This window comes from Ictalurus punctatus, chromosome 6 (genome assembly GCF_001660625.3).
Source record: "Ictalurus punctatus breed USDA103 chromosome 6, Coco_2.0, whole genome shotgun sequence".
Classification (NCBI taxonomy): Eukaryota; Metazoa; Chordata; class Actinopteri; order Siluriformes; family Ictaluridae; genus Ictalurus; species Ictalurus punctatus.
This window is the reverse complement of record NC_030421.2, coordinates 9,854,737-9,881,513: the sequence shown is the minus strand read 5'-3', so window position 1 is coordinate 9,881,513 and position 26,777 is coordinate 9,854,737. Positions and strand designations below refer to the sequence as shown.

Below are 26,777 nucleotides of genomic sequence, written 5' to 3'. Positions count from 1 at the left end.
ATATAATTAATATATTCATTTTCTTTTATTGTATTTATTTAGGTGTATGTGGGGTTTTGAATTAGTTTCCTTATATTTTTATAGCTTTTCATTTTGTGTATGTGTGTGTGTGTGTTTGTTTATATATTCAGAATGAACATGAGCTCAGCTGATTTGGCTGGAATTAAACTCTACCCAGTGGAAATGGTCACAGTGGACGAATCTCTTACGTAAGGCGCAAGCTGTTTACACTAGGATAATACATTGGGCATCGTATTAACTCTATATTATTGGAGTTTATACCACTGGGCCATTGATTTAAATCACAGGTTTATATTAACGCTCCTATTATGTTTTGGGTTAATTTGACCCATTTCCACATATGAGATGAAAAACTGGTTAATCTCTCTTTTTCTCTTTTAAATTTTTTGACTTTCCTCATTTAGGGTCATGGACTTATATGCAAATATTTCTTATTATAATAAAGGTTTACTATTTTAAGCTGTTCTTTGCTGTTTTTGTGTGTATTTAAACTGTGGAAGTCATTTTGACCCATAACATAATGGATGTAACTTTTTTTCCCAACCTAATAGGAGGGTTAATGTGATATAATTTCTGTAGAAACAGCTCATTCACAGAGACTTGTATGGAAGATACTTGACATATTCTAAGAGTAATAATAAATGGATTAAAAAAAGTTTGTTGCTACTTAAAGAACAATGGTTGTTCTTGATATTGGCACATTTTCTTTAAGCAGATATTAACATCTACAGAAGGAGTCTCCAATGTCAGTGCTTTCTAATTGTCAGGATGGTTTCCATCATGGGAAAGTGTTCATGCATTGCAGTTTCTTGGTAATGTGAGGCAAATTAGCCATCTAGCTAACTCTGGCACATTTTTTTGTGCATGGTTCCTGTTGAATAAATGAATTAAATCAAACAAGCTGTATTTTTTGCATTGTTAACTTCAAGAGATAAAAAAAGAGCAGCTGGTGAGTTTGTAGCTGATATAATGTAACAGGACATGGTAACAGAAACATTAAATGTATTAAAATAAATAAAAAGTGGCATGAAGATTGTGATCATTGGCAAATCACTGTGTTATTGAGATGAACATACCACCTTGGGATGTGTGTTACAGGAAAATTTTCAACTTCTGGGTGGTAACAGTAACACCATTTCATCACACCACCCTGCTGATTATTTTCCAATAACAGCATACCCCGTGTGTTTTATTCCTTATATGCATTATATATTTTCTATTTATCAGTGTGACCCTGTTCTTTATTTTATTCTTTTCCTCCCTTCAGTGGTCAGGAGAGTGAAGACGGACAGACAACGCCTAAGGTAGAGTTTCCCATTTGGCCTGTGCCAATATAACATTCTCATATGATGATATCTGTCTAATGTTAAGAATTTACATTGTTATCAAGTTACTACTTGGCTCATTGTGACATTTATTTACTCACAGAAAAACACAGCTAGGCCATTTTAATGTTGGTAGTTCTTATAGCAAAGAATAAGCTGACTAATATAACTAGCAAATGAATGCTTGCGATAGGTTAAATTAAGTAAAATGAAACAATGGGAATGACTTTTGTTAGGTTATAAAACAAATCTTTTCTTCAAAAATTTGTCCAGATAAGAAACCTTAAATGCCAGTTCTTATGAGAGACTTTGTTAGTAGCACAAACATTCAGATTCTGATTGGCCCATCAGAAACGCATCAGGAGATTGCAGGAGTTCTAACCCTGACAATGCCACAAGCGTTTGTCACCTTGAGTCCATCTCATTTATCAAACCGTGCGTACAGACGGCTATACACAATAGATACTGAAAAATCCTGCATACTCAGCTGCACACATTTACATAAACAAACCACCAATCACCATATATGTTAAACAACGGATTTTATATCTAAATGCATCCAACCTAGTGCCCCAGTTACATTTTGAGAAGCTGCGATGGCGTGAAAATTCCTCTTTTTGTTGTCATATTTGGAAATATAATTTATTGTGGCATGAGCGATAAGAATGCGTGTAATACATGTGTCATTATTTGGCTCTTTGTTGGTTGAGAAATGCCATACCAGTCTCCAATTTCTTGCTGAAATGTTTCAGTGACTGTTTCTAAAAATTAGAGTAGAATTAGAGTATTTGAGCATACACAGTTTAACCACGATTACACTTTTCTACCACTAGGGGTTTCTGTATGCATGGGTAGGTGTAGTTCTGAATATATGCACATCCTCACACACAAGAACTTTATAAATCAGACTCACTTATGTATGCACAGGTTACACCCAAAACTATGTAGATACACGCTTCATAAATAAGACCCCAGGAGAGCAAAACTGGATGGGAAGGATAGCATTACTCTGTCCCCTTTCAAATAGTAGAGAAGAGTGACACTAACCAATCATGGGCATCTGTGAGCACATGGATGAGGACAGATGTAATTTTCGTCCAAGGACACAGCTGTCCTCTGATGAACAGCAGATTGAAAAGAAGCTGTGACAGAGTTGCATATGTGTACCAGACATGTGAGAGTGGAGAACTAGTTAGTGGGAATTGGCAATAACCAATAATGGATTTAAAAAAAATTACACACATGCTACTTACCTAGGAAGCCTCACCTCAGTGCAGGTACACAGGACCAGTCATGTTATATTGACTTGATAACAGTATATTATGATAATGATATTTTCTTATCATACGATCTCATATTTTATGCTTAGTTCCCTGTGTGTGTTTCTTGTAAACATCCTGCCACCTCCACATGAAGTCATTTCATGTTAAGTGATGATGCCTGAAATTAGATTATGATTCCTCGCATTATTGTTCACTCCTTTGATATACAAAATGCACAGAGAGTAGTTAATTCTTTGTTTGCTTGTTACAAAATTTCTCATGTTAAGTAAAGACGATTATAGCTGAGGTTGGATGGATGGCTTTTCAGTTTTGTTTCAGACTGAATTTAAGCTCAATAGTCACCTTAACGTTTGTTCCACGTTTAAGTGTGCCATGGTCTTGTTGTAATGGCAGTGTGCATGAGTTTGTGTGCACGCTTGTGTTTGTTGTGTGTTGATTCGATGAGATGTCGCACCTGCGGCTTCTGACAGAGAAACATGTGATGCATTCAACATGTGATGTGATGTGATAAGCCTTGTTTGTTTTCGTTATACAGTAGGATCCAAAAGTCCACTACTGTTCTAATTCGGGACATACATACATACACACACACACACACACACACACACACACACACACACACACACATATACATACATACATATATATATATATATATATATATATATATATATACAGGTTTGTTGTCTAACTGAAACTAGTCGAGAGGATAAAGCTTAACACGGAACATTATACTATTTGCCAGCATTAGATGTTAGTAATTAAGAGAAGACACTGTGTGTTATTCGAATAATTTATACCGCAGCGCTGTTGAATTCTCAAATCTGATTGGTCTGAGTGGCTCGGACAGAGATTTGGCTGCAAAGCAAATCACAGGTTTATATTAACGTACTTGTTAGGGCCTGAGCACCAATGGTGCGAAGCCCTATTGGATCTGCTCCATTTATTTTTCTTCTTCTTCTCTTCTTCTTCTTCTTCCTTGTCTTCTTCTTCTTCTTTTCTGAAATGAATCGTATTTTAATGGGCCTAAACATACTCGAAAACTCACGAAACTTTGCACATGAGTCGGAACCGGTGAAAACCTGATAGGGGTTCCAAAATTGAATTTGGCAAAATGGCTCGATAGCGCCAAAATGGCTCGATAGCGCCACCTACATAATTTCACCGATATGCGCCTCGCACTACGTTTCACCTACATGTACGAAATTCGGTAAACATGTGTAAGATGCCAATACTTACAAAAACTTCTCTTGAACCTATGCCCCAAACTCAATAGAAAGTCAGCCATTTTGATTTTTCTCTGAAATTTTTGCTCAGTTTTTTTGCCGTTTCCAGGCCTCGTACTTTAACGAACTCCTCCTAGAGACTTCATCAGATCGGCATCATGGTCAGTCTCATCTCCAGGTATAGACGATGCAAAATTGCTAAGCTTTTGAGTTTTCGCTGCATGGTGTGGGCGAGGCAGTCTCACAAATTTCGATGTTTTGCCATGATAAAGAAGTTGTAATAACTCAAACATAGAATGTCCAATCTGTTCCAAACTTCACATGTTTGATAAAGGTCCCGGCCTGAAGACGTCTACATGGCAAGATCCAGTAATAGTCATAGCGCCACCTGCTGGCAACAGGAAGTGGTACATTTTACATCATGATATACTTGTAACAACATGCAAGTGCTAAAAAGTGTTAAAAAACTTGAATGGCATTCCCCTGGGCAGAGCAGCCCCAACGTGCACCCGGGTCCGAGGGCCCGTTCAACGCTGCTTGCAGCTTTAATTCTAATTTGTTATCATTATGCCTCCTCCACTAGGTGGTGGAGGAATTATGTTTACCATCCGAGATTATCCTTAGCGCCTATATCTATGGTGGAATGTTTGTAAGATTTATGTGGAATTACCATTGTAACAAGCAGACTAACTGCTTAGATTTGGGAATTCAAATTTATTAAATTTGTAATTGCTGATATATTGGTTTTCTATAATGAGACATTTATTTAACATTTATGAAAGGAGTCCCCAGTGTCAGTGCTTCATAGTGGTCAGTAAGTTTTCTGTCATGGGAAAGTCTTCAGGACAGAGGAGTTTATACACTTTATGGTTTCTAAATAAAATGACAAGCTGCCTTTTTTTGTCTTATTAACTTCAAGAAAAAGAAAAAATAGAGGCTGGTGAGGGAACGACTATTTACAGCTGCTGCAGTATAATGCAAGTGAGAACAGGAACTGAGTTGTTTACAGATGTTCCCTAACATTAAATGTAATTATAAACGGATTCCAAATATATATTTAATAAAAATTTTAAAAATCAATGTCAAATCACTGTGGTATAAGAGGAATAAAACACTTCAGGGCTTGCTGTTATTGGAAAATGATCAAATTTGCGGTGGTAACCATAACAATGCTTTGCATCGGGCTATATCACACCACCCTATTGATAAACAACTTTATTTCTCTGAATGGGTTCTTGAATAATATGTATAAAATGAGTAAAACCTTTGTGTTTATGACATAAAACAGTTCTTGGTAGTGGACTCCTACTTTGGGATCTGACTGTATGCATAGAACATGCCTGTTTGCTTATACATTCAGACTTGACGCTCCTTACATGCTAGCTTGTGCTTCTGTTTGCTAGCTGTTTTGAAGTGTGTGTTCATTTGCGGCTGTGGTGGATAGTTTGTGTGGCATGTGCTGCTTAACGAAGTGAAGCTGTTAGGAGTTGTGAGGTGTCATTATCATTGAAGGATGGTCCGGATGAAGGCTGGGAGTTCCAGAGGAAGAGGCAGTATATTCTCAAACGGGCTCGCCTGGAGGCCCAGCTTGCGTGCCAGCAGTACACCTTCTATGTGGCTCAAAAGGTAATCCAAAAACTGTGTTGTAGTCAGGAGAACTATCTTCTAGACAAGAAAACCAGGAATCACTGTTTGGGATAAAAACAAACAAACAGAGAACCATGTTCTAGACCAGGAAACCACATTCTCAAAAAAATGCAGCCTTTGAAACATATCTTGCTCATTTCTACTAGAAATGTTAAGATTTTACGAGATAAAGTTAAAAGGGAAGTAGGGCAAGAATCAGGAATCTTTGACAAGGAAACTCTCTTCTAGGTTAGATAACTAGCATTATATGTTGTTGTACAAAAATACTTACTAAGAAACAGGTACATTTTGATGGTATCTCATAGATAGACTTCAAAATGTAGGGATAAGTTTAAGGTGCTATGAGGATGTAAATAATTTATACTAAGTACAAAGTAGGAGTTCTCAAATATTAGACCCCCAGCATTCTGTGAAGCATTCGCTGGTGGTCCTTGATTTATTTTATTTTTTTTTTTATAGTGGTAAAAATTATTTATCATTAATTATGTAATTACTTCATCAAAACTGAGTTTATGATTGAGTTCTTACAGTTATAAGCCAGTTTCATTACTCACAAAGTAAATGGTTTCAAATCATAACTCAATAACTTAAAAACAACTAATTCAAAAATATTCAACTTAATAAATCAACTTTGATCCAATGTGTACTGTTGGTGGAAAGTCCAAGAATAAAAAGCTCCAATAAATAGCTATAATATTGTTGCACAATTCAAAACAATCAGCCAAATATTTGAATAGATGGATTAGGTTCATAATGCACTAAGGGGTTTGGGGAATTTTTTACCGTTAAGCTGCAAACGGCTTGACAACCCCTGGCGTATAGTAAGCCTAGTGAATGCCAGTCAACACTATTCTAGATCAGATAGTGTCACTGTAGACTAGAAAACCCTGTTCTTCTTCAAAACAGCATACTTAAACAACATTTATTTTTTGATTTTATCTACTAGGAAGAGTTCACCTGGCAGTTGGAGCTCAGCAGTAAAAGGTTCATTCGGAAGAGCTGATTTGTTATCAGTGGCATAAGTAACAAGGAATTCATGTTTTGGACAAGAAAACTGTTTTAAAAATAAAGACATATAAATAAATCGGAAAGCGTATTCTAGTTTACTTTTTAAGGTCACAGTGGAAAGAGGTCATAGAGCAGAAGTTAGGCTTGTTCAATATACAGATTTAATCTCTACACAATATTACACTGCCACGATATCCAGTGATGTTTACTCCAATTGTATTATATAACCAGACCTTTACACAACCAACATTTATGCTTTTGCATAGGAGCTCTGCAATTTAACATTGGATTACATTAGTACGACTTCCTCTGGTATAAGAAGAATAAGTCTTTTTCTCCCCAGTAAAACAGGAGGTTGACATGTGAAGCTAGAATGATTAACTCTCCAATATTAACTGACACCCCCCGGAAGCCCCACCCCTTTACACATTTCACATGCTCATGCTCTAGCCTGGACTCATGTTTACATGCCCTCACTTTCCGTCAGGGTAAATGGAGAGCTGCCCACAGATCAGTACAAGATGCTTCTATTTATGCAGTCTTTCGGAGCCTTGATCAAGTGAAACCTAAGTGTATCCCATAACAATTCTATAAAACGATAGTTTTCTATCTGTTAATAATCCTTGATTCTGCTTACTTTAGTTTTATAACTAGCTTAAATTCTGGGTTTACAGTGGGAAAAAAAACAGGGGCATTTAGGTTTGCTAATGTACATACGTGGTGTGTTAATGCAGCTGATAATAGAAATGAATTTTTCCAACATCAACCACACATTGTGGTAGCACAGTGGGTACTTGCTTCCCCACAGCTGCAGAGTCCTGGGTTCAGTCCTGAGCTTGTGTTCCTGCCTGTGCAGAGTTTTTGTGTATGTGTTTGTGTGGGTTTCCTCCCCCCTCCCAAAAGCATGGCAGTAGGCAAATTGGTTGTATTAAATTGCGCCTAGATGTGAATGAGTCTATACCTATAATGGACTTTTGCCAAGTGTTGCGGCCCTGACTAGGATAAAGTAGTTACGGAAGTGAAATGAATGACCCACACATTAGGTAATGCTGTTGTCCTAATATGTATGTTAAATTAAATAAATAAGAAAAACTAAGGTAAATTTCAAGATGGGAAAAAGATCAGGTGATATTTTTCAAGTCTTCAGCTCTCTAGCTTCCTGTGGCCACTGTTGCCTTAGATTAATGTTCTTGGTTGACAGGAGTGGAACTGGTGTGGCTCTGCATATTGTAAATTCTAAGATGCTCTTCTGCTTATCAGGATGGACTGTTGCTCACTGGATGTGTTTTGTCTTTCACACCATTCTGAAATACTCAAACCAGCATGTCACGGTCAAAATGACTAAGATCACGTTTTCCCCCATTCTGATGTTTGATGTGAATATTTACAGAAGCTCTTGACCTGTATCTACATGATAGTAGCCAATCCACATACTGGCATGTTGTTGGGAGACAGGAGGAAACCCATAATGGACATTGGGAGAACATGTGCTTAGACAGTAACCAGAGCTTGGACTTGAACCCTCAGGATCCCTTGGGCTTTTTTTCGATCCACCTCTCATGGCACACAGAAGATATTGGACTGCCTTTTGGACATCTTCTGTTTTGAGACATATCATCAGAATTCTGATTAACTTATCTACATATTGGCTATTAACATACCCCCCATAGCCCATCTAACACACATCTGGGAATCTTGGTGTAATTATGGAAGACCAGATCAACTTCCATGCACATAATAATAACCATAATAACCTGCAGCTTTCTATCTCACAGTAGCACACGAATACAACCTTTTGCTCTCAAATTCTTATTCAAGCTTTGATCATTTCCAGACTTGATTACTGACTCTTTCTGCATGCTGGCTTCCTTTTATATGCTACATCTTTTCTATAAAACAAAGAAAAAAAGAAGGCTTTTTTACCATTTGCAGCAGCCAATCATTTTCTGATCAAGTTTACGAGTCTCAATATATTCCAATCGATATATCCCATTCCAGGCAAAGCAGGAGTGCGCTGTTATCTCAAACAACTTGATTCAGCTATATCAAGTTCTTAGATGCATTTAAATAATCAAATTAGCCTGTTTGGAATAGTCTTCAGCTATTTGAGTAAATGTAAATGTTTTACTTACGTAGAATTGAGATTTTGTAAAAAGTGGTGTGTTTTATTTAGACTTGTTTTACAGCTTCACACCATCTTCATATGTACCACATTCATATGGTAGTTCAGGTCTTTAATCAGCAAATCTACACTGACTAGCTCAATGATGTTGTTGTTTTTGGAATTTTGAGTTGTGTGCTATACTGAGAACAAAGAGAAATTGCGATGAGAGGGAGAGGTATAACAAGAGGAAGGAAAACGAAAAGATAATAAAAGAGAGAACAGAGAGATATTAAGAGCAAGAACAGGGCCCCATTGTACTTCTTCACGCACTTTATTGTTATGTAACTGAACACAGCTATGGCCAATTTTGGCCAAAAGCAACTTTGGATATTAGCAAAAGCATGCAAATCTGCTTTTGAAGAACATGTTCTCTGTATATGTGTGGTTTTCTCCATTGTTCCTGTATTCTCTTTCTTAGGGTGAGATGATTTGTCAGGCGAAGACAGATGATGGTCGAGCAGAGCAAGAGAATGTGAGTACCTCTCTTCTGTCCCAGATGCACACAACAACACAACACCGTGTTTCTATATTTTATAAACTGGTGTAGATGAGCTTTCCAAGAACAGTTTGAATGAGTTTGAGGAAAAATCAATCAGTTATAATATACCGATGTGTTAAAAATTTTAAAAATATAAATCATATTGGTGTTTTAGACCTGGAATCTGCTTAAAAATATAAAACAGTGCATGTTTAATTGTAATATATTTTAAACGAACCCAATAACAGAGTGAAGCCAAGAGCCCAGTGTTTTCACCACCATTCGGCTTGAAGCCCCGATCAGGTGAGCCTGGCATGTGCACACATTCATACACACGCACGCACGCAGAGGAAATTGGTCACAAATGGTCACCCGAGGTCTCATTCAGAGGTGGTTGGAAATCATTTTTGCAGTTTTTATAGGTATTTTTTATGGACTGATTTGTAAAACTGTCTAATATGTTATTAGTTAGCCAAGGGGTTCCTAAACTTTTCGGGCAAATATCCCCACATTTTCTGCAATGTTTTGTTTAACCTCATTATTTACTATCACACTTCACAAATCCATAATTCAGTAAATGTTTCCGCACATTTCATGCTGGTTTTCTTGACTGTTGTTGTTCCACTCTATATTTAGCTAAAATGTTTTTATATTTTAATTCTGATTTTTGACATTTTCTTAACCGCTGTCTTCTGTTGACTAACAATCCTCCATGTTTACAATATTTTTGCAACATGTTTGTCCGTCCCACTCCTCACTGGCTCTATACTGCTCCTGTGTGTAGCTCCACCCTCTGTCCCTTGCGTGCCTTTGTCCATCAGTAGAGACACGCCCAGTAGGCCACATGATGGATGCATTCTGCGCAGTGGTATGTTTACTCACTAAATTGTGCTGTCCACTTGAAATCCGCAGAATAATTTTTTCCGCAATTGAGCATTATTAATTCTTTATCTCATAATCGCTTCTTTTTCAATGATTTTTTGATGACACATATACATCCAGATGATTCCCAATTCTAACTGGCCAGAAGTTGCTGATTAATTTTCTATAACAGCAGCTTGGACAGTAGTTCTGGCTGCAAAACAAATCACAGGTTTAAATTAATGCACTCGTTCTAATACATTACCGTTTCTATAGTAACAGCTCATTCACAGGTACTTGAATGGTGGACATTTCACATAATCCAAGTCTAATAAGAAATAGAGTAAAAAAACAGGAAAATGTAAAATCATTCATATTATCATATCATATCAATTTTCTTTTTTGTAAGGAGATATTATTTACTGTTTATGGAAGGAGTCTCCAGTTTTCCGACACGAGAAATTATTAAAAAAAAATTTTTTTTTACTTCAAGAGAGAAAAAAGAGGCTGGTGACATTTTATAGTTGTTATAACATAAGTGATAAAATGGACCTGTCACAAACCTCGAAACGACACGGAAGCAGGAACGTGCGGCGGCTTTAGAGCATAGAATCGGGAAGTTCAAGAAACGTAGTCGTAGGGTAAACAAGGGTTAAGCGATCGGGCGAACAATACAAACGGGGGTAGGCAGAAAGCGTAGTCGAGACAGAAAACAAGGGTCGAGGATCACGAGAAACAAACAAACTAGAACGGCTTGGTAACGCAGAGAAACGAGCTACTGAGCGTATACTTCGCGTATAAACTGGGTGAATGACTTCCCTAAATACTAGCGGTGAGTGTGTGTGATTGGTGCCAGGTGTGACTGATCAGAACTCCGGGGATGGTGAGCGCATGCGTGCATGAGAAGTGAGTGTTGCATCTTGGGAATTTGAGTTCTGATCGGACCGAGCTGTGACAGAACCCCCCCCAAAGGGCTCACTCCGGGAGCAGAGTTCTTTCTTGGCCTCCCCCGGGGTCGTGGACCAGGGAGATGAGGATGAGTTGCGTGAAAGTCTTTAGTAAGCTGTGGATCCAGTATATCCTGCTTGGGAACCCAGCACTGTTCCTCAGGTCCATAACCCTCCCACTCGCCCAAATACTCCAGATTGCCCCTCCTGTGTCTAGATTTGAGGATGTTCTTGACACGGTAAGCCGGTTGTCCATCAATTTCCAGAGGGGTCGGAGGAGTTTCAGCTGGTACTTCGGTGGCTAGTGGACCGTTGACAACAGGTTTGAGACGTGATACGTGGAATGAGGGGGAGATGCGGCTGTGTCGTGGCAGTTCCAGACGGTAGGTGACTTCATTGACTCGCTTGAGGATCTTGAATGGTCCAGTGTATCTTGGCGTTAGTTTTTTACAGCTATGAGCTTGTCTCAAGTCCCTTGTGGACAACCACACCCGATCGCCTGGTTGATAATTAGGGTGTTCTTTGCGGCGGCGATCTGCTTTGTGCTTGTACATGTCTGTGGTCTCTTTCAGGCGTCGGTGGGTGTCAGCCCAGACACGCTCGCTACGTTCGAACCAGTGGTCAACGGCCGGAGCTGCGGTGGGAGTTGCGTTCCACGGGAACAGTGGAGGTTGGTAACCTAGCACGCACTGGAAAGGGGTGAGATTGGTAGCCGAATGACGTAGTGAGTTCTGGGCGTACTCGGCCCATGGCAAAAACTTCCAATCCTCTGGGTTATTGGCACAGAAAGTACGGAGGAATCGCCACAGTTCCTGATTGATTCGTTCAACTTGTCCATTGGCTTGTGGGTGATATCCGGAGGTGAGATTCACTGTCACTCCCATCTTGGTCATGAAGCTGGACCACACTCTGGAGGTAAACTGCGGGCCCCTGTCACTGACAATCTCCTCCGGAATGCCGAAATATCTGAACACATGCTGGAATAGAAGTTCGGCTGTCCCGAATGCAGTGGGGAGAGCGGGTAATGGAATGAAACGTACGGACTTGGAGAACCGGTCCACTGTGACTAGAACTGTGGTATTTCCTTGGTATCTAGGCAGGTCTGTTATGAAGTCTATGGATATGTGTGACCATGGGCGTTCGGGTATAGGTAAGGGCTTGAGCCTCCCAGCTGGGAGGGTCCGAGGTACCTTATTCTGTGCGCAAGATGAACAGGACGTCACCACCTTGTGTATATCTCCCTCCATATTGGGCCACCAGTACTTCTCTTCTAGGAGATGGTGTGTGCGTTGTGTCCCTGGATGCCCTGTGCCGAGTACCGTGTGTGCCCAGATGACGAGTTCTTGGCGGTACTCCTCGGGTACAAATAGTTTGTTCGGAGGACACTTTACGGGTACTTGTGACTGAGGAATCTGCTCTAGCTCCTGGTCCAGATCCCACTCTAGCGCACTGATAACACATGAAGAATGAATGATGTACTCTTCATGCTCGTTGACACGTTCCGTGTGGTCGAGACAAGACAGAGCATCAGCTTTTGTGTTCTTGGACCCGGGTCTGTAGGATAACGTGAAATGAAACCTGGTGAAGAATAGGGCCCATCGGGCCTGGCGGGGTGTGAGTCGCTTTGCAGTGCGAAGGTACTCCAGGTTCTTATGGTCTGTGAAGATGACAAATGGATGTGTAGCCCCCTCTAACCAGTGTCTCCACTCCTCCAGCGCTAACTTAATTGCCAAGAGTTCACGATTTCCCACATCGTAGTTTCTCTCAGCGGGGGAAAGCTTTCACGAGAAGAATGACACCGGATGGAGCTTTGGCTTCTCTCCAAATCGTTGGGATAGAATGGCTCCTACCCCGGTCTCTGACGCATCCACCTTCACTATAAACGGGCTGGATGGGTCCGGATGTTTGATGATGGGTGCAGTAGTGAAGGCTTTCTTGAGCTTTTCGAAGGCGGATTGGGCAGTTGAATTCCATGACAGACGTTTGGGTTTCCCCTTTAGCAGGGACGTGAGGGGGTTGGCGATGGCACTGAAATTTCTGATAAACCTTCTGTAGAAGTTCGCAAACCCCAGGAACCTCTGTAGTTCCTTGATCGTCGTGGGTGTGGGCCAGCCTCCTACTGCCTGGACCTTTTCCTGGTCCATGGAGATCCCCTCGGGGCTGATGACGTATCCCAGAAACGCAATGGTGGTTCTATGGAATTCGCATTTCTCAGCTTTGACATATAACTTTTGACGGAGCAGTCGTTGTAGAATTGGCGGACGGGGTGAACATGTTCCTCCCGGGAGTCAGAATATATCAGAATGTCGTCGATGTAGGCAATCACATGGCGTCCCAGCATGTCACGTAACACGTTGTTAATTAGACATTGGAAGACCGAGGGAGCGTTAGAAAGCCCATACGGCATGACGTGATACTCATAGTAGCCTGAAGTTGTGCTGAACCCAGTCTTCCATTCATCTCCCTCTCGAATCCGGACCAAGTTGTATGCACTGCGTAAGTCCAGTTTCGTGAAGATGGTGGCAGTGCGTAATTGTTCCAGAGCGGCTGGTACTAGAGGTAGTGGGTAACGGTACTTGATGCAACACTGGTTTAGTCCTGAGTAGTCGATGCATGGTCGTAAACCTCCTCCCTTCTTCTCCACGAAGAAAAACCCCGCGGATGCTGGAGAAGTAGATGGTCGTATATACCCTTGGTGCAACGCCTCCTGAATGTACTCTTCCATGGCCTTTTGCTCAGTGACCGTTAACGGATAGACTCCCCCTCGTGGTGGTGTAGTGCCTGGGAGCAAATCGATTGCGCAGTCGTAATCACGATGAGGAGGTAGTCCGCTAGCCTTCTTCTTACTGAATACTTCTATGAGGTTGGGGTAAACACTGGGGATCAGAACGTTGTCTGCCTTGTCCGGGCTCTCAATGGATGTGGATGCTAAGGAGATCACAGGGACTTGAAGACAGTGATTGATGCAGTGAGCTGACCAGCGAGTGATCTCCCTTTGATTCCATGAAATTTGTGGATTGTGATGTTCGAGCCAAGGAAGACCGAGAACCACTGGATGCTGGGCTACCTGCTCAGTCAGGTGGGCGTGACGGTGATCATGTTCACTAATCATCCGGCCATGTCCCTCGATGGCTTGGTCAACGATCTCCCGCTGCTTCCATTGGAAGGCGAAGTATTCTGTCACAAACCTCGAAACGGCACGGAAGCAGGAGCGGGCGGCGGGGTTAGAGCGTAGAATCGGGAAGTTCAAGAAACGTAGTCGTAGGGTAATCAAGGGTCAAGCGATCGGGCGAACAATACAAACGGGGGTAGGCAGAAAGCGTAGTCGAGACAGAAAACAAGGGTCGAGGATCACGATAAACAAACAAACTAGAACGGCTTGGTAACGCAGAGAAACGAGCTACTGAGCGTGTACTTCGCGTATAAACTGGGTAAATGACTTCCCTAAATACTAGCGGTGAGTGTGTGTGATTGGTGCCAGGTCTGACTGATCAGAACTCCGGGGATGGTGAGCGCATGCGTGCATGAGAAGAGAGTGTTGCATCTTGGAAATTTGAGTTCTGATCAGACCGAGCTGTGACAGGACCAACTTGACCACAACATTAAACAGAAATATAATCCGTTAAAAAATATATAATTGGCTATTTGATTGTTGTATAAAAGTAATAAAATTTCAGGACTTGATGTCCAACTTCAGGAAGGATAAAACTCCGCTTTACGTCTAGACACATCACACAAGCAAGTGTTTCATTCTTTACATATGCGAACATACTGTATATATATATATATATATATATATATATATATATATATATATATATATATATATATATATATATATAATATAGGGAGGGAGAGAGAGAGAGAGAGAGAGATATTCATATATTTGGGATTTTTCACGGTGCAGTACAGAGTTTGTATAAAAACTAGATAGGTGGCCATTATGAGGCCACCACACACAAAAAGACAAATGTTTCTGAAGGATTGTGGGACGGCCGCCTTAAACTGCGCTGTGCATATTTATAGTCCTGCTGCATTCGAGAGCAGAGGAGGGATCAAAGCTCCACAGAAAACATTTTGAGGGAAAACTAAAACTACATATATGCCTCTTACTTCTCATAGAAATTTCATTGCTGTTTTAATGGGTAAAAATATAATGAGGATGCCATAAATGTTTTCGGTATCATCAATAGGACCTAATTATGATTTCTGGAATATTTAGGTTTTTTCCATCTTAGCTAGTCCACACATCAGCCTCAGCTGTATAACTGTATGGAATAGTCAGAAACCTTTTTTTTTTCTTCTTTTTTTTCTTTTCTGAGATATACAACTTGGCATATGAATAAAGGGGTTGCAAGCATAGTAGATGCTTTTTTCAGACCCTTCTATGGAGTCTTAGCTAGTTAAATAAATTGAACCAGTCGAAAAAAAAAAAACTGAATTGAAGAGAGAAATCTGTGACGTTCTGCATGAAACAGAATGTGCTCCTTTTTATTTTTAGCTTTGGCCTCTTTTTCAAGGCCTTATTTGAGGGTATTATTCTAGGGCACCCACTCATAGCCTACACACACACACACACACACACACAGAGAGAGAGTTTAGTCACACAGTTCAGTCATGAGATTTTTATCTTTATGTTGCACTTTGAAATAGAGGCTGCGCTCGATTGATTTTAAATGGTCCAGACTTCCTCTGTAGAGCATGAGAGCATTAGTGCACTGTTTTGCCCTCTACTTATGCCTTCTTCCATCTCTACAATCTCTCATTTAGTTGCTCTTGTCCCAGACCTCCCTTTGCTCAAACATCACACTCTTTCTCCTCCCACTTCTCTTGCAAGCAGTGTGTTATCAGCGTGAACAAGGTTAAAAATAAGTACAAAAAGAATGAAAAAAGAGAAAAAACAGACAGCTTCACCTCACTGGTTGTCCATTAAGATCTGGCAAGATCTTGCATATCTCGTGAATGGCACATCTTTATCTTGGCCATTGTTTACTCTCTGTTGGGTTTTATGGTTTTGATCTTTGGCCCCTATCTAGCAGGCTTGGCTAAAGAAACCTGACTTCCTCTTTGTTTCAGTCTTTGTTTACTCATTGACTCCTTGATTTGCTTTCACCACTCACAAGAACAGTAAAAAAAAAAATCCTTACAAGTGAAAGTGCTATTCCTTGCTATCCTACTATTTTAAGAAGCATATCCTTTCTTGCATACCTTTGAATTAACCTTGTGTTTTTAAACAACCACTCTGAGAGGATATTCGCACATAACAAGCACTGAAGGCGCGCCACAAAATGAAACAGTGGCCTGATAATCTGTGTCTCTCGGACCCCCCCTCATGGCTGCTTCTGAAATTGCTTATTCCATTCCAGTCATACAATGCTAATGCTGCTTAAAGCTCAAGGATAGTTTAGAAAGAAATGCTCATGCTAATTCAGGCAAATCTGCTGCCTTGGTTTTCTTTTTCGTGACATAAAACGTAAACAAGACTTGGCACTTGTTATTGTTGCAGATGAATGGGAATATAATAAAATAAATGACAAAATAATGTTTTTTTTATTTTAGTCACACTATTTTACAATATGATAACTGGTAATTAATAGGTAAGTAAGTGGGAAGTAGTTAGAATGTAACAAGTAAGAATGTGGTAACTAGTTTGTATTTTCTGGTATATACCAAAGATCATTTTAAATAGTGAAAACTATCCAGTTTATTTAGTACACAGCAAAATCACCAGTGTTGATTTAACACTCACGGTGTTGAATTCACACCCTACAGTGTTCATATAAGTCCACTGGACTCATATAAACACTCTGGGTGTTAATTCAACACTAGGGATTTTACTGTGTAGTACTTTGTGCTATAAGGCAATAATTACTCATGAAGTAGTATGTACAGTGGGGGAAATAAGTATTGAACGTGTCAATATTTGTTTCAGTACATATATTTCCAATGAGACTATTCATATGAAATTTTCACCAGACTTTGATATTAACTCAAGAAATCCACATATATAAAGAAATCCAAACATCAAAGTCCATAAATAAAGTTATGTGTAATTAAGCGGAATGACACAGAAAAAAAGTATTGAACACGCTAACTGAAATTTATTTAATACTTAGTGGAGAAGCCTTTGTTTGTAAAGACAGCTTCAAGACACTTCCTGTATGAATAAATTAATCGGCCACAGTATTCAGGTGTGATTTTACAATAAACATATTGTATTTAAATCTTGTTCAATTGGATTCAAGTCAGGTTATTGACTGGGTCATTCTAACACCTTGACTTTTTTCTCTGAAACCAATTGAGACTTTTCTTTGCTGTATGCTTTGGATCGTTGTCCTGCTGGAAGGTCCACCCGTGTCTCATTTTCATCATCCTGGTGGATGGCAGCAGATTCTTCTTAAGAATCTCCCAGTAAAGGGCTCCATACATCGCTCCTTCAATTATATGAAGTCTGCTAGTACCATATGATGAAAAACAGCCCCGCACCATCATGTTTCCACCTCCACACTTCACTGTTGGTATAGTGTTTTTAGGGTGATGTGCAGACTTCTCCAAACATGGTGTGTAGATGACATCCAACAAGTTAAATTTTGCTCTCATATGACCAGAATACACTCTCCCAGTATTTCATAGGCTTCTCCAAATGTGTTAGCAAACTTCAAACGAGCTTTGACATGCCTTTTCTTTAGTAATGTAGTCTTGTGGGCTGAGCATGCATAGAGGCCATGGCGGGGGAGTGCATTGCCTATTGTTTTCTCTGTGACAATGGTACCCGCTGACTCCATGTGTTTCTGGAGCTCTTTCTGAGTGGTCCTTGGCTCTTCGGCTACTTTTCTGACTATTCTTCTGACTCCCTGGTCAGAAATCTTGCGAGGAACTCTGTGTGTGTGACCGGTTTATGACGGAGTGATGTTGCTTCCACTTGCGAATAATGGCACCAATGGACCTGCGTGAAGTTGGCCCCCCACTCAACGCAAAACGTCGGCAAAATAGTCTCAATCGTTTGTGCTTCGTTTGTGCTGGTTTGTGCCATAAAAATTTTCCTTTGTGCTGCTTCAGTTCTGGAGATATTAAAAGAATATTTATATGTCATTCTGGGGTCACTCAGCCCCCCACACACTCCAAATTCACTCCAAATAGTCTAAATCGTTTGTGCTCCGTTTGTGCCGGTTTGTACCACTAAAAGCTTCATTTGTGCTGATTTCGTTTTTAAAATATTAGACATTGAATTATGGTGATGTCACCAGCCCCTCACACGCTCCAAGTTCATTCCAAATAGTCTCAATCGTTTGTGCTTCGTTTGTGCTGGTTTGTGCCGATAAAAGTTTTGTTTGTGCTGCTTCCGTTTTTAAAATATTAGACATTGAATTACGGTGCGGTGACGTCACCAGCCCCCCACATGCTCCAAGTTAATTCCAAATAGTCTCAATCGTTTGTGCTTCGTTTGCGCTGGTTTGTGCCCTAAAAATTTTCATTTGTGCTGCTTCGGCTCTGCAGATATTAAACGAATATTTATAGGTCATTCTGGGCTCACTCAGCCCCCCCAAATTCACACTAAATGGTCTAAATCGTTTGTGCTTCGTTTGTGCTGGTTTGTGCCGATAAAAGTTTCGTTTGTGCTGCTTCCGTTTTTAAAAGATTAGACATTGAATTATAGAATGACCTATAAATATTCTTTTAATATCTCCAAAACCGAAGCAGCACAAAAGAAAATTTTTAGGGCACAAACCAGCACAAATGATTGAGACTATTTTGTCGACGTTTTGTGTTGGGTGGGGGGCCAACTTCATGCAGGTCCCCAATGGTGCTTAATGGAAGATTCAGAAGTTTTGAAATGTCTGTATCCAATTCCATTGATATGTTTCGCAACAGTAAGGTTGCGAAGGTCTTGGGAGAGCTCTTTGCTTTCACCCGTCATGAGATGTTTCTTGTGTGACACCTTGATAATGAAAAGCCTTTTGATAGACCCATCAATTTACTGACCCAGCTGATGTTAATTTGCACAGATAGGAGGCATAATTACTTTCTAACTACTTATGGATTTCAGCTGGTTCCTTGCCTTACCTTGCCTTGGAGAACTGCTTTTTTTTAGCATGTTCAACACTTTTCCTGTCATTCCACTTTATTTCACACAACATTATTTATGAAATTTAATGTTGTGAATTCTTTATATTTGCAGATTTCTTGAGTTAAAACTGATGTCTGGTGAAAATTTCAAGTGAATAGCCTCATTGGAAATATATTTACTGAAAAAAAATGTTGAGGCATTCAACTTACTTCCCCCACTTATAAGTTGGAAATGTATTGAAAGTACATAGTTATTATGGTATAAATCCAGGAATTTGGGTGTAAGTGATACTAAGGACTAGAGGTTGAACAATTGATCGGTTTTGATAGTTCCTGCAATTGGTTATTAGCAAAAATCCGGTTGCGTCTGTCACAGGTGCAGCTGAGAATGGTCCACTGTCATTATACAGCACGAGAGCGGCCTCTATAGGCGAAATAAAAACTATCACTGACAAATTCTATTGTTTAATTTGAAGTGATTTTTGATTCATTTTGGATGTTTCTATTTAATAATAATAATAATAATAATAATAATAATAATAATAATAATTCCTCAAATTTTATAGATACTGAAAGCACTTTACATTGTATGAGGGGAGGAAATCTCCTCAACCACTACCAGTGTGTAGCATCCACCTGGATGATGTGACGGAATCCATAGTGCGCCAGAACACCCACCACACACTAGCTATTCCTGCAGAGGAGAGTGATGTACCCAATTCAGGAATGGAGATTATAAGGGGGCCAGGATAGATAAGGGCCAATGGGGGTTACTTTTTTGGTTCAGTTTGGATGTATAGCTTTTATTTACTTTAACATTTCTTTAAAAAAGTACAGTACATTTTCATGGTATAGTCAGTACTGTTTATTTTTGTAATAAAGTTCAGCAATATTTTACTTTGAGTGTTGCGTTTTCTTTGAGTTATCAATTTTATTAAGGACTAACCTCACATACTCATAATGACATGCACTACCAAACCAATTCAGTAAATACACACTGGGGTGAAATTATCTGATACCTGCTACTTACCACTAATTTCATTATTAAATGCAAGTTAATTACTACTTACTTACTTACCAATTAATTACCAGTTACTTATCATATAGTAAAATAAAGCGTTACTTTAAAAAAATTGAAAAGAAAATCCGAACATATATTGTCACCAAAACCCAAGGCATCAGACTGGCTGAACTTTTTTTTTCTCAGATGGCTGGTTGCTATTGGTGATCCATGATTTGTCTCAATCCTTTCCCCACTGTCGTGTTTTACTCTTGCACATTTGTGTAAATGACAAAATACAAAAATTGTGTGTGCATGTGTTCTGACCATTGTTTCTGCTTTCTGACAGTTTTCCTGAGAACTCCTAAGAGTCTAGAATCAGTGGATCCTCAGTTCACCATGAGGAGGAAGATGGAACAACTCAGAGAGGAGCTGGAGCTCATGGAGCAGCTACGAGAGGTGAACATGGACAGACACACACACACACTCACACACTCATCAAATACACCAATTATTACTCGGTAATGGTCCACATTTATATTGTGTATTTATGTGTGTGCTGTTCAGAGCATTGAGAGCAGACTGAAGGTTGTGCTTCCTGAAGATCTCGGCTCCTCGCTCATGGATGGGGTGGTGCTCTGTCATCTAGCCAATCACGTTAGACCACGCTCGGTCGCTAGCATCCACGTTCCTTCACCAGCAGTAGTGCGTTACCCTGAACACAAACACACACAATCTTTCTGGAGTACTTGTACTGAATGATGTTGAACCAGGAAACCTTTTTTTAACATAAAAGCAGTATTCTTTTATATAAATGAAAAAAAAAAAAAAAAACAATTATAGGGACCTGTTGGCCCACAATGTAAAAATGTGTCCCTATAATCATGAACACATTTCCCTTCAAAAGAGCTAAATACATTCACATGCACATACTCCATTCGCATACACACTTGCTTTCTAACATTCTTTTTTTTTTGGTATCATCTAGCCCAGGCTCAGTATGGCTAAATGCCGCCGGAATGTTGAGAACTTCCTGGATGCTTGCAGGAAGATTGGTGTTCCTGAGGTGAGTGACATCAATTCCTGTAGAGGGAGTAATGGAGAGGTTAAATAGCCCGAGCTATTATCACAAGTTTTGTTTAAATACATTGCAGATTTTGAGACAGAATAACGAGAATTCAAGCTTTGGAAATCTGATCCACCAACACACACATGCGCTATTTCTAAGAAAATTGCTATTTGATTGACAGTGGAGGTGGGGCGATAGAAAAATGTATAAGATTAATCAATAACTCAAAGCCAAACCCACAGCTGAGATTTATATTGAGGTTGGGAACCCACAACGTTTTCCCCATGTCCTCTAACACACACTCCCCATCTAACTATTAAAGGAGACATATGCTCTAATTGCACCTCATCCTGGAGTCATAGTGCTTTCTCATCAGTGCATTCATGCATGCGCCGATAATGAACTATATGATAATGAGTTACATGATAATGAGCTATATGAAAATGAGCTATTTGATAATGAGCTATATGATATATATCACAGTGTTGATGAAAATGCTTATGGGTAAATGTCCTGGGTAAATGAGAAGGAGCATCACATGTTGCCTTCTCTGAGAGATTTAGAGTTTTAAGAAGAGGAATTTTAGAAAAATAACATGCAGACAGAATGTAATGTAATTATTTTAACTAGTTAAATATCATTGTTATATTTTAAAGAACAATAAAAGACTAGGGAATGACTGTAATATGAAAATTGAATATCGGCACATGTTTTATTGTCATGGCTTTTTCCATCACACCTTGAGTGCTTTTGCGTGTGTGTATGTCTGTCTGTCTGTCTAAATTATGCTAATTTGATTACTTACCAGGCTAGAGCAGCTGACCAACAGTTAAAATTATGTTCCATCTCAGGTGGCATTGCTTGACAAATAAATCTGTTTGTACAGACAGTTTCATGGAATAACAAAATAGAGATATACATTTATTTATAGGTGGGCCAAATTGACATTCAGCACTCCCCATTCAGATTATGCAAATCCCCTGCGTGTAGCTCACGAGTCTGAGGTTGCTAGATTTTTTTTCGAGCACCAAGAGCATCTAGGCCACTGCCTTCAAATACAAGCACTTACCTTCAGACCTGGAAAAATATAAGAAAAATGCACTTAAGTAACTGAGACATGCCTTTGTTTTACACAAACTCTCACATAACTGAACACGGCTTACAGTCCAGAGTTACATCTGAGGTCTGAATACTGATGTATGCAATTTCGGTATTAAATTCTCACTATGCACTGAAATATCAACTTGAGCAAGTGTATAGCTCAGCTCTCAACATGCATAATTTCTCTCTGTAAATTTGATTTAACTTCTGGATTTACGTCACCAAGTCTAAATATGACCCACTGATTTGATTCGTTTTTTTGTTCACTGCTATTTATAGTGAATTTATTTAATAAATGCAAACCTTACAAATTTTAAGAAATGTAAGAATTTTGCACAGTGCTATATAAATCAAGTGATGCTGGAAATTTACCTTGCACCAGTTTCCAGCCAAGAGCTTCTCTTTCTCTTTTCTCTGTGCAGGGACAGGGACAGAGGCATTGACAGTTTGTATTTTGACTTCTATGAAGTCGGAATTTGAGTAGAAAGAGTTGGAAAGTGGAATGTTTAGAAAGTATACTTACATTAAGAATTGAGCTTTAAACAGAATTATTGTATATTGAAATTATTTTTTAAACATATAAAATGTGCAAATATTACATTTTGTGCAGTGGATCATTTTACTTAACATATAAATAAACTTCTAGGAGTTAATCAGAACTATTTATTGGAGAGAGACAAGCAGTATCTTTATGTATGATTGTTGGATGGACTGGAGAAGGTTTTAAGAATGCTTACGGATAAGGGACAGATTCATGTCTAGTCTACTCAGAAACCACATAAGGCAAATCCTTCTCTACGATGCTAATGTAGCATTTGAGAGCTGCCAGTACAGGAATGATTAGTTCAGAACACAGTAATGTGAACCGAAATTAAATGGAGACAGTTTAGTTAATATAAAATTTGACAGGCCATGTAAATGCTAATTAATATTTATATCATATTAAGAGATTTTTTTTTAAATTCTCTTCATTTGTACTCATGGTTTGTATGGTTAAACTTTAATTACCAGTAACAAATATTAAACATGATCATTGAATAATATAAACAAAGTATTAAAGCAAGTTAATGTATATTAATTGATGTTTGTTTAAAAGACAAAATATACCTGAACTGACTATTGTTTATTCAGGCCATTACTAAAAAGGTACATAAATTAGTAAAAAAAAAAAAAAAAAATCTAAACAAAAATACATATTTCAGCATTTTCCTAAATGTTGATAAACTCCAGGTACAAATATTAAAACATCCTTTTCAGCCTGAGCTTTGAATTTTGCCAGTTAACAACCTCAAGCATGCTCATTAAGATGTTGCTGAATTTTAATCTTACTTTTCCTCATTAAAGGTATGAATGATGATCGGTTAATGCAGGTGTTGATGATTTGAAATGGAATAATGTATTAATTCCGAATTAATACTTTCACGGTTTGTAAGCCTTAATAAAAAACGCTGCCATTTATATTAAAATAATTGTCATTTATACTTCCAGGAGGCATGATTTATTATTCCAAAACAACATTACTTAGTGCCAAGGTTACACTAAGCATCCAACAGCTAATGAATTATATAACATCTATGAGGTTAAGTGCAATGAGGTAAAGTGAAATTGTAAGTAATGATGTTTTCCACATGTTTCCCACATTTTATCAATCCTTTGGTTTCTGGCTGTCTTTTCACTCCTCAGGAAAACTAATTGAATTAGAATTTTTATACAACATGAATCATACCAAAATGATTATTATAAATATAAATATATAATAATAGTCTTGCTTAAACAACTCCAGCACCATCTTAATGGTCATCCCAACACTTCTAATATTAGCTCAAATGAAGTTTGTTACATGAGACTCTGGCGGTCTGAGGGATCGATTCAACATCACTGTTAAATTTTGGAACAGAATTCATCCACTTTTCAAAAGAGTAACAGGAAGCTACAAATATGTAATATTGTTAAATTAGAACACATGGCTTGCTATGTCCTGTTTGGGACATGACAGCATTATTACTTTATTCTTTTGGCCAGTTAGCAAACAGATCTGTAGAATTTAAGGGTGTACGACCCTTCTGTCTATTGATGTCAATTGTGTTAGGCCCCTTACACCCCTGCAATGACCTGATATAGTCATAGTTTTTGAGTGGAAGTGGATGAGGGCTTTAAAGTTAAAGGGCTTACTCTTTCAGTTGATTTTGGTGTAATGTGAGCATTGAAAAGTAAGCGTTTTGTACTTTTGTTGCTTGTCTTGTTCATTTTCACTTTTATTTAGATTTTTATTTATTTATTTTTTTCAAGATCTGGTCAGATGTAGGCATGTGCCAGTAATAGAATATATATTTTAGGATACTCAAAATCAATAGTACATTTCAGTCACTAACACTGGGTTATATTTTGGCATGGCAGCATTTTTACACAGCATTTGTGCTTCCTCAGATCAAGCCTCCCTCATCTGTAAGGCAACATAAGGGCGGCAAAATTACAAAAATTGTACCAAACTTAAGGGAGCATGGCCTGTGCCCTCATAGAAGCGATATCTGGGAAATGCACTGATTAGGCTTGTGCGATATTGATTTTTCCTTACTTGCGATTTTCCATTTTAAAATATTGCGTAAACCAATTAACTAAAAATTATTATTCCAGATGAAAATATGGCTCATCTCCCATTTTACTATCATAGAAGGACTTTAATATAATTCTGTCGCACAAGCCTAACACCCAACACTGTCTGGCGATGCAACTGTGTGCCTCATAGCAAGTATTTCTTAACATTTTGACTAACAGTCACATTTGCATTTGATCACCAGAAGTCTTGCTCATAGTTAAATTCACCTAGCTAACATTCTGTGACTGGACATGTAGCTAGCACTGGTTAGCTTGGTATGTAGAGCATGCTAGAGATGCATAACAGTACAAAATTACCATAATGCAAAAAAAAAACAAAGTCTTAACACTACAGAATTTAGAGACATAACAATGTAAATGTTTCCTCACAGTAATTCCTCAGGTTGCTACTGCTGTAGAGAAAAAAACCCATACAAATACAACTGATGTATTTGTTTTAATGACATAACAAATTGATCAATTGCAGCAAAATCAGCCTTGGGGCTGATGAGAAGTTTTTTATTGTTAATACTGCATGCCACACCAAGTGTAATTCTGTGATTTATTGAATAAACAGCCTGGACCATCAAAATATTAATAATATGAAGATTGTTTCAGCCTAATGTGTACATGATCGCTTTCCTGTCTGTACATGAGTAAATTGAGGTGCTCTGTATAATTTAAAGCCATTATACCATAAAGAAGTTGAGGGTGTTGATGAATTTCCAACCCACATGTTTATATTAATGTACTCTTTCTAATATGTAAGTCATTTTCTCGCAGTTGAAAAGCACCAAGTCTTTTTCATTGATAAAATAAAATCGTTGATAAGTATCTGTGTGTTGGGCTGTATCGCACTACCCCATTGTTGATTATTTTCCCTTGTATTATTCCTTACTTAGCACCAGTGATGTTATTCAAGATGTCCAATACAGACATTTGCACAGCATGTTAAATATTCAATAAAGCTCTGTGCAAGAAATTTTATAAATCAGTATTTCAGAAGACCACATCTATGCCAAATAATTTGGAGAGATTGAGCATACACATAGTATACCCCCACCTATCTCTACCCACCATGACAGGCAAACAGTTTATATACTGGTTGCAGAGACAGTTACCCAAGCATCCTGTCACTCAGCATCCTTCCACATCAATATTCACACACCAACGTCCACTTACACACACAAAAGGCATTAATAGTTTAAGTAGTACAAATGATTCATTATTGATTGTCATTTGACTCTCAGGTACGTAAATGCATATGTTTTTCCACAGCCCACAATTTAGGCACTTCTCTCAGTTATTTTGTTGTGTTGTCGGATTTTGTCTTGTGTTGTGGTAGTTTTATGCATTTCTCAAGCACTGTATAGAAGTGACAGTGGACTGAACCTAATTTATTATTGAAATGCTGCCCAATGAGAAGAGCTACAGGTTACACAGTTAGTGCCTAAACGGTTAGTAGGTTAACATGGTATTTAATATTGGCACATGCCTAATGACGTGTATTGATAGCTGGCTTTAAACTGATGTACAGTACCTGGGGCGGCTGTGGTTATGGTGGTTGAGCGGGTTGTCCACTAATCATAGGGTTGGTGGTTCAGTTCCTGGCCCACATGACTCCACATGCCGAAGTGTCCATGGGCAAGACACTGAACCCCAAGTTGCTCCCGATGGTAAGTTAGTGCCTTGCATGGCAGCTCTGCTACCATTGGTGTGTGAGTATGTGTTTGGAACCACTAAAGTTAAAAAAGCAGTATATAAGTGCAGACCGTTTACCTGGCTTCCTGCTTTTACTCTTGTGTGTAATCACCCGCTCCTGCAACCGCTCTGCACCATCAACCCTGCTTGTAGAATTTGGCGTTCTGATTTTTTACAAATAGCATTCACTCTGTAATAAATATGATTGTGTTTGATAGTATTTATGGAAATAGAAACATAAATACTGATTGGGGCAGCTTCTGATAGTATGTGTGCTCCCAGGT

The 26,777-nt window shown here is 38.8% G+C and overlaps 1 protein-coding gene across 9 annotated transcripts in view; it reads left to right on the top strand.

Moving 5' to 3' along the window:
* Nucleotides 1-26,777, top strand: part of lrch1 (leucine-rich repeats and calponin homology (CH) domain containing 1) — an 89,357-nt gene that overhangs the window by 51,924 nt on the left and 10,656 nt on the right. For 3 of the 9 annotated variants that reach the window (XM_017479415.3, XM_017479410.3, XM_017479409.3), the window contains exons 12-20: nt 132-209; nt 1,289-1,325; nt 5,368-5,481; nt 9,093-9,146; nt 9,401-9,455; nt 9,937-10,020; nt 20,377-20,486; nt 20,595-20,732; nt 21,016-21,093. In XM_017479415.3, the coding sequence (XP_017334904.1) occupies nt 132-209; nt 1,289-1,325; nt 5,368-5,481; nt 9,093-9,146; nt 9,401-9,455; nt 9,937-10,020; nt 20,377-20,486; nt 20,595-20,732; nt 21,016-21,093 (748 nt within the window). The remainder of the gene's footprint in view (nt 1-131; nt 210-1,288; nt 1,326-5,367; nt 5,482-9,092; nt 9,147-9,400; nt 9,456-9,936; nt 10,021-20,376; nt 20,487-20,594; nt 20,733-21,015; nt 21,094-26,777) is intronic. The other 6 variants (XM_017479417.3, XM_017479413.3, XM_017479412.3 and 3 more) reach the window with 5 other exon arrangements.